The 12,930-nt window shown below is 41.5% G+C and overlaps 1 protein-coding gene across 1 annotated transcript in view; it reads right to left on the bottom strand.

The window, feature by feature from the left end:
- The window catches only part of LOC129654860 (sperm-associated antigen 17-like), a 330,465-nt gene that overhangs the window by 155,195 nt on the left and 162,340 nt on the right, over nt 1–12,930 (bottom strand). Inside the window, exons 2-4 of the mRNA XM_055584600.1 lie at nt 9,507–9,554; nt 7,374–7,479; nt 7,028–7,140 (exon numbers count right to left, since the gene is read on the bottom strand). Coding sequence (XP_055440575.1) covers nt 7,028–7,140; nt 7,374–7,479; nt 9,507–9,536 — 249 coding nt within the window. The 5' untranslated portion in view covers nt 9,537–9,554. The remainder of the gene's footprint in view (nt 1–7,027; nt 7,141–7,373; nt 7,480–9,506; nt 9,555–12,930) is intronic.

Raw genomic sequence — 12,930 nt, 5'->3', positions numbered from 1 at the left:
AGTTGGGAGGTATTAGTTTTAATGGTCAGCTCTTTATTGATATTTATGTATTTTCTTTGCTTTTAGTAAAAAGAAGGCAGTTTCTACCCAAAAGTATGGTGATTATACAAAGTGGCTGTATAATTAACCAGTGACTACCAAAATAAAAGGGATAATGTTTATAACCTATGTACTGAAGTATAATTTTAATGCATGCTATAGAATAGACAACACAAAATGCAAATGTTAAAAAAAAAGAAAATTTACCATAATAGAAATCAAAATCAGAGAAGGCAATGGCACTCCACTCCAGTACTCTTGCCTGGAAAATCCCATGGATGGAGAAGCCTGGTAGGCTGCAGTCCATGGGGTCGCTAAGAGTCGGACACGACTGAGCGACTTTGCTTTCACTTTTCACTTTCACGCATTGGAGAAGGAAATGGCAACTCGCTCCAGTGTTCTTGCCTGAAGAATCCCAGGGACGGGGGAGCCTGATGGGCTGCCGTCTATGGGGTTGGACAGAGTCGGACACAACTGAAGCAACTTATCAGCAGCAGCAGAAATCAAAATAACAATATTAATATATTTTTAAATGATTCACTCTTTCTCTTAAAGCACTCAAAACCTTGATTTCATATCTTTGGATTCAATAAATATTTATTGAGTGCCTACCACATGCCAAGCATGTGTGGGACACTTTCAAATACATTATCTCATTTAAGCCTCCAGCAATATTACCAAGCAGGTATTATTTCCTATTTATAAATGGAACTAGGGTGAGTGAAATTAGGTGCCTGGCCCTAATTCGTATTTCAAAAACTAATTTGAACTACTAAAAAGTAGTCCAAAACTACTTAGTGGGTGGAACTGGGGGTTCAGGTTAAATCCCCAAGATAGAAAAGTTATAGACAGTGAGATCAGTTAAGGGTAATATTCCACTTTTTATGGGGAAAGTGAGGTCTAGAAATATTGATCATCTTATTCAATTTTACATGGTAAACAAAAAAGTTGAAATGTAATCCAGATAGGCACCTAATTTATAATTGTTCTCTTCACCTTAGATACTGAAATCACCCTCTGATTTCACGCCCCTCTGCAGGAGTTCTCAACCTTGAAACTTAAGGCATTTGGACTAGATGCTTTTTGTCATGGGGGCTATCTTGTGCACTATATGGAATGTTTAGCAGCATCCCTGGCCTCGAGCCATTTGATGCCGGTAGAACACTTTCAATTGTGGCAACCAAAAGTATTTCCAGACATTGCCAAATGCCCCCTTTGAGGCAACTCCCCCTGTTGAGAACAATAGCAAAACAGTCTTACACTCTTACTGTTTATCAACACCTTACTTTTCAAAGAGTCACTTCTGTCTCCACTTCCTCTCTTCCTACCATCTCTTGGACCCACTCCAATCACAAAAGACCATACAGAACTGTTCCAACTCTGAAATGTAAAAAATTCTAATATTTCCTCTTATAATATCCCACCCATTCCTCTTATATTTTAATTCTTCATCCCTTTATTATTAAGCATGTGTTCAGCCAACATGTATCTTTTATTGGAGTCTATGTGTCAGGCACTGAGCTCATCAACTGTCACCTTTGGTACCTGGAAAACAGTAGATGGTTAGAAAATGTTGCCCTAAGTTAAAAAATAAGGAAGACGAAGATAAATAAAATGATACTATAAGCTCTCTTTGTCATAGTCAATAAAGCAGAAATAGATGTTTTTCTGGAATTCTCTTGCTTTTTCCATGATCCAGCGGATGTTGGCAATTTGACCTCTGGTTCCTCTGCCTTTTCTAAAACCAGCTTGAACATCAGGAAGTTCACGGTTCACATATTGCTGAAGCCTGGCTTGGAGAATTTTGAGCATTACTTTACTAGCGTGTGAGATAGCACAATTGTGCGGTAGTTTGAGCATTCTTTGGCATTGCCTTTCTTTGGGATTGGAATGAAAACTGACCTTTTCCAGTCCTGTGGCCACTGCTGAGTTTTCCAAATGTGCTGGCATATTGAGTGCAGCACTTTCACAGCATCATCTTTCAGGATTTGGAATAGCTCAACTGGAATTCCATCACCTCCACTAGCTTTGTTCGTAGTGATGCTTTCTAAGGCCCACTTGACTTCACATTCCAGGATGTCTGGCTCTAGGTCAGTGATCACACCATCGGGATTATCTGGGTCGTGAAGATCTTTTTTGGACAGTTCTTCTGTGTATTCTTGCCACCTCTTCTTTATATCTTTTGCTTCTGTTAGGTCCACACCATTTCTGTCCTTTATCGAGCCCATCTTTGCATGAAATGTTCCTTTGGTATCTCTGATTTTCTTGAAGAGATCTCTAGTCTTTCCCATTCTGTTGTTTTCCTCTATTTCTTTGCATTGATTGCTGAAGAAGGCTTTCTTATCTCTTCTTGCTATTCTTTGGAACTCTGCATTCAGATGTTTATATCTTTCCTTTTCTCCTCTGCTTTTCGCTTCTCTTCTTTTCACAGCTATTTGTAAGGCCTTCCCAGACAGTCATTTTGCCTTTTTGCATTTCTTTTCCATGGGGATGGTCTTGATCCCTGTCTCCTGTACAGTGTCACGAACTTCATTCCATAGTTCATCAGGCACTCTATCTATCAGATCTAGGCCCTTAAATCTATTTCTCACTTCCACTGTATAATCATAAGGGATTTGATTTAGGTCATACCTGAATGGTCTAGTGGTTTTCCCTACTTTCTTCAATTTCAGTCTGAATTTGGCAATAAGGAGTTCATGGTCTGAACCACAGTCAGCTCCTGGTCTTGTTTTTGCTGACTGTATAGAGCTTCTCCATCTCTGGCTGCAAAGAATATAATCAATCTGATTTCATTGTTGACCATCTGGTGATGTCCATGCAACAGTTAGAACTGGACATGGAACAACAGACTGGTTCCAAATAGGAAAAGGAGTACGTCAAGGTTGTATATTGTCACCCTGTTTATTTAACTTATATGCAGAGTACATCATGAGAAACACTGGACTGGAAGAAGCACAGGCTGGAATCAAGATTGCTGGGAGAAATATCAATAACCTCAGATATGCAAATGACACCACCCTTATGGCAGAAAATGAAGAGGAACTAAAAAGCCTCTTGATGAAAGTGAAAGTGGAGAGTGAAAAAGTTGGCTTAAAGCTCAACATTCAGAAAACAAAGATCATGGCATCTGGTCCCATCACTTCATGGGAAATAGATGGGGAAACAGTGGAAACAGTGTCAGACTTTATTTTTCTGGGCTCCAAAATCACTATGGATGGTGACTGCAGCCATGAAATTAAAAGACGCTTACTCCTTGGAAGGAAAGTTATGACCAACCTAGATAGCATATTCAAAAGCAGAGACATTACTTTGCCAACAAAGGTTCGTCTAGTCAAGGCTATGGTTTTTCCTGTGGTCATGTATGGATGTGAGAGTTGGACTGTCAAGAAGGCTGAGCACCGAAGAATTGATGCTTTTGAACTGTGGTGTTGGAGAAAACTCTTGAGAGTCTCTTGGACTGCAAGGAGATCCAACCAGTCCATTCTGAAGGAGATCAGCCCTGGGATTTCTTTGGAAGGAATGATGCTAAAGCTGAAACTCCAGTTCTTTGGCCACCTCATGCGAAGAGTTGACCCAATGGAAAAGACTTTGATGCTGGGAGGGATTGGGGGCAAGAGGAGAAGGGGACGACAGAGGATGAGATGGCTGGATGGCATCACTGACTCGATGGACGTGAGTCTAGGTGAACTCCGGGAGTTGGTGACGGACAGGGAGGCCTAGCGTGCTGCGATTCATGGGGTCGCAAAAAGTTGGACACAACTGAGCGACTGATCTGATCTGATCTGATAAGCTCTCTAGGGCTGTTTAACTTTACAAATGTATTGATATAATAAAATACTGATCTCCTCAAAGCGTTATGGGATAATTAAAGGCAAATAAACATAAATGTGTTTACCTAATTGGTTAGAAAACTAAGGCAGTCAACAAACAAAATATATAACGGAGGTAACAGAAATGATAAGAGTCTAAAAACATTTTAATATTCAGTGAGATAAAGGAATGTGTTATGTACATGAAGCAAGAACAATAGGCAGTTATAAGGGAAATTAAAGAATTTATAATTTTAAAAAGTTACTGTTGAAACAAAATTTCAATAGCAGACCAGAATCCATGGAAAACTGAATTAGTTGGAAATCTTAAGCTGAAAGTCTCAAAGGGGTAAAGTTGCAAGAAAATTTCAAATACATGGAGGAAAAAACCAGAAATTCCAACATCTAATAATAAGTGTGTGTGTGTTCAGTCACATCCAACTCTTTGCAACACTTTGGACTGCAGACTGCCAGGCTCCTCTGTCCCTGGGACTTTTTGGGCAAGAATACTGGAGTGGGTTGCCATTTCCTCCTCCAGGAGATCTCCCTGACCCAAGGATCAAATCCGCGTCTTCTGCATTACAGGCAGATTCTTTATTGCTGAGCCATCAGAGAAGCCCTAATAATAATTAGGATAAATGAATAGAAATATTTGAAGACATAATTGAACAAATACATATTGTGTCTACTATGGGTTAGGTTATTGCATGCTGAACAGACAGCAATGAACAAGACTAGATTAGGGACTTCACTGGCGGTCCAGTGGTTGCAAGTCTGCCTGACAATGCAGGGGACATGGGTTCAATCCCTGGTCCGAGAGGATTCCATATGCCTCAGGACAACTAAGCCCACACACTAACTCCTGAGCCCATAACTCCTGCACACTATAGACCTCATGCTCTGCAAACAAGAGAAGCCCCTGCAATGAGAAGTGATGCACTGCTACTAGGGAGCAGCCCCCACTTCCTGCAACTAGAGAGCGCCCGCAGGCAGCAATGAAGACCTAGCACAGCTGAAAACAAATAAAATAAAAAACTAAGTTAGGTCCCTACTCACATTCTAGTGAGAAGAAGGAAGACATAAAGCAAACAAACATATTTTTGAAAGAGCAATTGTTGTAAGCAAGTAAAATAAGGTGAAGTGGTAGAGAACACTTTTTGTTGTTGTGGGCCTTCTTTAGACCAAGTGGTCAGAGAAAGCCTACCTCAGGAGCACTGTGTTCTCTGGGGACTGAATGACAGGAAGTATCCAACAGGCAGACATGTGGGAGCAAAATTTTCCAGGAAGAGAAGTTAGAGTGAAAACACTAAGGTGGAATTAGTGTATGTAAGGAAATACTAGAAGGTCTATGTAGATGACCAATAGCATGAGTGTGAGTGTGGTGGGGGGCAGAAGATGACAGAAGCAGCCCAGAACCATGTTTTTAGGGTCTTTATGGATCAGCATAAGGAATTTTGATTTTACTCAGAATGTTATCAGAAACCAGACTTTAATCTTTTCAATCGTAAAGACAATGATAAAACAAATCCATATCTACACACAGCCTTGTGTTATCAATTATAAAAAGAAAACTCTAATAGCTGCCAGAACGAAAAAATAGATTACCTATAAAGGAAAATATTCATTGGAAGGGCTGATGCTGAACCTGAAGCTCCATCAAAGGCAGGAGGAGAAAGGGACAACAGAGGATGAGATGGTTGGAGGGCATCATTGACTCAATGGACATGAGTTTGAGCAAACTCAGGAAGATAGTGATTGACAGAGAAGCCTGGTATGGTGTAGTTCATGAGGTTGCAAAGAATCAGACACAACTTAGCAACTGAAGAACAACAACAAAAAAAAGGAAAAAGTATCCGATTGATGTCAGACTTCTTATCAGCAACTTGAGAAGGAAGACTACAACAGAGCAATGCTATCAAAATACTTTTCCACATAGACTGATAAGATTCAAAACAGTTTCTGTCATTTACTACTTGGACAAGTTACTTAACCCTTTTTATGCCTCAGTTTCCTTATCTGCAAAATGGGAATAAAAATGGTTCCTGCTCCCTAGGGTTGTTCCAAGAATTAAATGAGCTAATAACACTCAAATGCATATACAGCAGTCATAAAAATTGACCATGTGTACCAGGTCATACAGGAAGTCTGAGAAATTAAAAAAAAAAAAATTAACACCTAGATCATGTTTACTGACCATAATGAAATGAAATTGGAAATGGACAATAACCAGTAGAAATTAAAAGACTTAGAACTAAGTACACTGAATGCATTATGATGTGTCCAAGAAATACTCAAAATGCATAGGCTGAAGTAAAGTGAAATAGAAAGTAAGCCAAGCAAACTTTCAATTAAAATGAATTGCTAAACAAACCAAAGAAAGTAGGAAGAAGGAAATAATAAAGATAAATGAAGAAATTAGTAAAGTAAGAAGGAGTGGATCAATGAAAACAATGCTGGTTCTTTGAAAAGACCAACAATCAATAAGATCGAGAAAAGAGGGCACTAATAAATAACACTGGTCATAGGGAAGGGACATAACCGATACAGAGAATTTTTAAATGTATATTAGTGAATAAAGAGCTTCTAGGATATTGAAAACACAAATGTATATTTATTTAAAAAGATGAATGACTAAAATTGGCCTCAGAAATAGAAAAATCTGATTAAATTTACAAGAGTAAAGGAAACTAAATGCAGTTGAAGACCATTAACCACCCCGTCCACCTGCCCAACTCCTTTCTCTTTCATTAAAATGACACCTGATAGTATTTAAACATATGCCTACCAAAACTTCAGGGTATGTTATATAAATGGTTCCAGAGCATAGCAAAAGAAAGAGGATTGAAGCTCATAGGAAAATTTTAGCTGTATCTAAAATGTCCTAATCTTCGTAAAGGAGAATGCATGCGGGTATTATGAGCCTATTTTTAAAATAGTTTTTAATTTTTTATTTATTTTTTAAATTTTATTTTATTTTTAAACTTTACATAATTGTATTAGTTTTGCCACATATCCAAATGAATCCGCCACAGGTATACATGTGTTCCCCACCCTGAACCCTCCTCCCTCCTCCCTCCCCATACCATCTGTCTGGGTCGTCCCAGTGCACTAGCCCAAGAAAGGGAGATGACTACAGGTTGCCCACCTGGGAAGAAAGCTCCAGGGTGTATCCCACCTACCTGTTCCAGCATACAATGCAGTATCAAGGGCACAGAAATGAACTCTTCTGGAACTGGATTCAGCAAATCATTGTAGTATCTCATGTCTACTTCATTTGTGATGATGGAAGCCACTGTGAGAGACACAAAATATTGTTGTTCAGTTAAAACGTGCTCTCCATTTCTTCATCCACAGATTCAAACTCTGATCATGCCCTGATAAACCAGGAGCTAGGGTGGAGAGAGATGCGAAAACAGCCTGGAGGACATTCATCCCCTAAAGCGCCAGCTCCTGACACTGATTCCCCTCAAGCGCCAGCTCCCGGCACCGATTCCCCTCAAGCGCCAGCTCCTGCTCCATACATGCCTGGTGGTGGTGGTGGCAGTGCTGCTGGAGGAGGAGCTGGAATCTGTGGCTCTTCATATGCTTGTGTTTTCTTCTTTCCAGGGATTGCAACAACAGGTTGTGGAGGCTACAAGAACAATTAAAAAGGAACAATTGAAACATCCAGTTGAGAGATGCTTTCATCCAATGCTGCTCTGATGGGATTTCAACGGGATTCTCAGGTTATATGATTCTGTTCACACCACAAAATCATTTGCTAATATGAGGGTCAAATAAGCAAATTTGGTCCACAGAAGGAAAGAAGTTAATGGGTATGGAGATTTCTCATTTTTTTCCTAATAGAACCCACTAGGCAATGGAATTCCAGTTGAACTCTTTCAAATCCTGAAAGATGATGCTGTGGAAGTGCTGCACTCAATATGCCAGCAAATTTGGAAAACTCAGCAGTGGCCACAGGACTGGAAAAGGGCAGTCTTCATTCCAATCCCTAAGAAAGGCAACGCCAAAGAATGCTCAAACTACCACACAATTGCACTCATCTCACATGCTAGTAAAGTAATGCTCAAAATTCTCCAAGCTAGGCTTCAACAATACATGAACTGTGAAATTTCAGATGTCCAAGCTGGTTTTGGAAAAGGCAGAGGAACCAGAGATCAAATTGCCAACATCTGCTGGATCATCAAAAAGCAAGAGAGTTCCAGAAAAACATCTATTTCTGCTATATTGACTATGCCAAAGCCTTTGACTATGTGGCTCACAATAAATTGTGGAAAATTCTGAAAGAGATGGGAATACCAGACCACCTGACCTGCCTCCTGAGAAATCTGTATGCAGGTCAGGAAGCAACAGTTAGAACTGGACATGGAACAACAGACTGGTTCCAAATAGGAAAAGGAGTATGTCAAGGCTGTATATTGTCATCCTGCTTATTTAACTTCTATGCAGAGTACATCATGAGAAACGCTGGGCTGGAAGAAGCACAAGCTGGAATCAAGATTGCCAGAAGAAATATCAATAACCTGAGATATGCAGATGACACCACCCTTATGGCAGAAAGCGAAGAACTAAAGAGCCTCTTGATTAAAGAGGCTTCAAGCTCAACATTCAGAAAACCTAGAGCATGGCATCCTGTCCTATCACTTCATGGCAAATAGATGGGGAAACAGTGGCAGACTTTATTTTTTTTTTTTTGACTCCAAAATCACTGAAGATGGTGACTACAGCCATGAAATTAAAAGCCACTTGCTCCTTAGAAGGAAAGTTATGACCAACCTGGACAGTACATTAAAAAGCAAAGACATTACTTTGCCAACACAGGTCTGTCTAGTCAAGGCTATGGTTTTTTCAGTAGTCATATATGGATGTGAGAGTTGGACTATAAAGAAAGCTGAGTGCCAAAGAATGATGCTTTTGAACTGTGGTGTCAGAGAAGACTCTTGAGAGTCCCTTGGACTGCAAGGAGATCCAACTAGTTGACCCTAAAGGAAATCAGTCCTGAATATTCATTGGAACGTCTGACGCTGAAGCTCCAATACTTTGGCCATATGATGTGAACAACTGACTCATTTGAAAAGACTCTGATGCTGGGAAAAATTGAAAGTGGAAGGAGAAGGGGATAACAGAGGATGAGATGGTTGGATGGCATCACCAACTCAATGGACGTGAGTTTGAGTAAACTCCGGGAGTTGGTGATGGACAGGAAGGCCTGGCATGCTGCAGTCCATGGGATCACAGAGAGTTGGACATGACTAAGAGACTGAACTGAAGTAATTACCAGGAAAGGGATGGGAAGATGGGGCACCAAGAGTCAAGAAGATTTTCTTCCCTAGGGTGACTCAGAATCGTGCCATTCTCCCTCTGAGAATCCTTGAATGGTTCCCATTGCTTTCAGGATAAAACCCAAACTCTTGAGCTCAGCACCCAAGAACATCCTGGCCCCCACCTTTCCAGCTTTTGTTGCTGTTCTCCACTCTGTATGTATGGCCTGGAAGCACTGCCCCACCCTGTGGTGTGGTTCTGGCCATAATACTTCTTTGTTTTGACCTCCTTGTCTTTGTAGCATCTTTGCCCCTTTCTTGAGAGTACCACCCTGTCCCTATCCCCAACCAGGCTTTACCCAGGCAATTCATCCCCAGTCTTCAGCCCATCACTTACTGTGCCTGGTAAGGCCTTCTTGATTCCCATCTCTCTAACCTCCTCTTCTCAGGAGCAGGTTAGGTGCCATATTTATAGGCTTCTCCTGCAACCTCAGCGAACTATCCTCCCAGCACTCTTCATGCTAAATTGAAACCACCTTTGACTTGACTGCCGTTCCCTTTAAAGCTTAATCTCAGTGAGGAGGGCAGGGGATGGATCTTGTTCATTATTGTATTGCCAGCACCTGGTATAGCATCAGCACAGAGTAGGTGTTAAATAACAATGGTTGGGCTTCCCAGGTGGTGCTAGTGGTAAAGAACCTGCCTGCCAAGGCAGGAGACCTAAGAGATACAGGTTCGACCCCTGGATTGGGAAGATCCCCTGGAGAAGGGCGTGGCAACCCACTCCAGTAATCTTGCCTGGAGAATCCCATGGGCAGAGGAGCCTGGGAGGCTACAGTCCATGGGGTCTCAGAATTGGACACCACTGAAGTGACTTAGCATGCTCATAAACATGGTGGTTAAGTTATCAATAGCCCTCCTGGTTCCAGATGTTATTTATTGCACCATGGCTGAAAAGTAGGTTCTATCATCCCCTCTGTGGAATGATAGTTGGAAGGTAGTTGGGGAGCCTCATAAAGTCCCTACCATATGGATACCTTTAATTCTGTGCCTAGGGTCCTTGATCCCACCCTCATCCATTAAACGGCAGCAGGCGGAGTCCCCTTGCTACCAATATTTGTGATTTTTTTCTTCATATGTTTTTTAAATGTGAAAATTAAGTTGTTTAACGAATCGTTCGGCCCACTGAAGACACTCCAGCATGTGCCTACCTCAGGAATCAACGTCACTTCAAAGATAGGCTTCTCACTAACCACCTGTGGGACGTTAATAAGCCGCATGCTTTCCAAATAGTGCTGGTGCTGCCTTTTCCAATCCAGGGTGTCGTACATCAGACAGGCAACATTTTCAAAAATTTCGGTGCCCAATCCCAGCTACGGGTGAGAATGAACAACAATTAGTTCTTGGCTTCATAGCGTTGGAATCAGATGTATGGTTTCTATCTCCCTTAGAGCCAGACCTATGATTTCCACAGGGAAGCCCTTCCCCAGCTGGTCCCCAAACCACTGAACCCTTCTGGCCCTTCCTGTTCACCACAATGCAGACTGTTCCCTTTGGAGGGCCTCTGGCTGCCTAATATTGTAAGAGTCTGATTAATGCTTCACCAAGGTGGAAAATGCCATATTCATTCGCTTCAGCAGAGAGGCCTATTTTCTAGGCATCTCCATTCCTGAAGCAACTCATGAGATAGGGAATTTCCACATCCTCAGCCCAAGGCAAGCTGGGGCTGAGCTCCTGCTCGGCCACACAAGAATTGCAGTGGAAATCTCCCACACTCTCCATACAAGCACAATGCAGTGTGGGTGCCATCAGGATTTCTTCCTCTCCTCACCCGTGCTACCTTTAGGGAGGAAACCCTAAGAGATCCTGATAGACCAGCACTGCTATGATACCTGCAAGTTTTATGATCTGGCAAGCAGGTCATAGAGCAGATATCTCTATTACCTTGGCTTTCATTTCCAGAAGTGGAAAAGCACAGTTATCATTAAGTCTGCTTGAAAGCACAGGAGGATTAGATAGGCTCCTCCTGTTTCCAAGTTGAAGTGCTAAGGTAGAAGGAGAAAGCTCCTAGCGGGGCCAGTGACTCAGCCTGGCAGGAGTCCAGAGACAAGCCAGCTTTGCACATCCTTACAGCGCACCTCTTAGTCTGGGCTTCGTGGGTCCCCTCCAGAGCTGAGAATTCCTCAGTAAAACTTCAACCTGATATTCTCTGCCCACATTCTGGCACAGAAACATATTTTTGTGTGCTTGTATTTATAAGAAATAGAGTAAAAGCTTCTGGTCAATTATCCCTTAGCTTAACTAGCTAATTTCTTTTTAAATCAAACAGCAAATCACATGCTAAAAGCCAGAAAATTATTTCAGCAACCCAGGGCTTAACTTGAGATGTTGCAGATGTCGTTCATAGGCAGTTAGCACTTCTTGATGGGCATTTATTTGATGTAAAGCTTTCGTTACCTGGGTTCAGCAGAAATACAGCCTGCTTGTTTGCAGCCAAAGGTACTAATGCTTTCCTTCTTCCAGAGAGAAAGACGACTTGGCTGGCTTCTGGCTTGGATGTGAGGCCATTATCAACTTACAGATAGAGCTGAGAGTATAATACCGTCTATCTACAGTATGTATGTAGGCTACTTGTATTAGAAATAGGTTTATTACTTCTATATTTTTCAAGTGATCCTAAGTTTACAATTAATTTTGATTTTCAGTATTAAACCCAAAGGCCTTTTCTTCTGAAACCCAACTCTATTACTGAACTGCTTTTAAGGCTTTCTTTGTCTACCATTATTTGTGCTGGGTTGCTCACTCACAAACTGGACCTTGTAAAGGCATGCCTGGGCTCTAAAAGTCTGCTGCAGTTGGACCCAGATCACAGCTCTGGCATGAAGATGATGTTCAATAAATACTTGCAAAGTGGCTGATAGAATCGATATGTCCATTCGGGCAGCACAGTTGATTGATCTCATTTCCTCGTTTACCTTCCTCATTTGCTTTCCTCATTCACCTTCCTCATTTACCTCATAGCCCAACTAGAGACTCTAGACATTAATCTTCTAGTTCTGAAGTCAGGAGTATATGTGCATAAGGTACATATGTGCGTAAATGTGTTAGTCTCTTAGTCGTGTCCAACTCTTTGCTACCCTATGGACTGTAGCCTGCCAAGCTCCTCTGTCCGTGGAATTCTCCAGGCCAGAATACTGGAGTCTGTAGCCATTCCTTTTCTCCAGGGGATCTTACTGAACCGGGGATTGAACCTGGGTCTCCTGCATTGCAGGCAGATTCTTTACCGTCTGAGCCACCAGGAAAGTCCCAACAGTATTTCAAACTGCTATTATTTTTTCAACATGAAAGTTCTTAACTTTAATTGCCATTTAAACTCTTCCACTCTATATTTTTAAAAAGGGAAATATAGCCACATTCACTTTCTTTAAAAAATGGAGTGATTAGGGACCTCTCTGATAGTCCAATGGTTAAGATTCTGCACTTCCCTGCAGCAGATACCAGTTCGATCCTGGGTTTGGGAATGAAGATTCCATGTGCCACATGGTGTGGCCAAAAAATAATAAAAACTGGTTTTAAAATGGAGTGATTAAAATCTAATGAAAAGAAAGCATTTAATTCTGGCATAGGAAATAGGATGCTGTGAATGGGGCTGGGTCTTTTGGAGTTGCAACTGTGTGTCTTGATGTTCACATCTATGTACTGAGGATGCAATGGAATGTCTTCTACCCTGAGCTCAATGCATATCAGCTCCTCTCAGCCTCTGTCTGGGGAGGACATAAGACACACAAAAGGGAGCCCTAGTTAGAGCAGGAGCAAAATGT

Source organism: Bubalus kerabau, chromosome 6 (genome assembly GCF_029407905.1).
Source record: "Bubalus kerabau isolate K-KA32 ecotype Philippines breed swamp buffalo chromosome 6, PCC_UOA_SB_1v2, whole genome shotgun sequence".
NCBI classification, from domain to species: domain Eukaryota; kingdom Metazoa; phylum Chordata; class Mammalia; order Artiodactyla; family Bovidae; genus Bubalus; species Bubalus kerabau.
The sequence above is the reverse complement of the archived record's forward strand: the minus strand, read 5'-3'. Positions and strand labels throughout refer to the sequence as shown.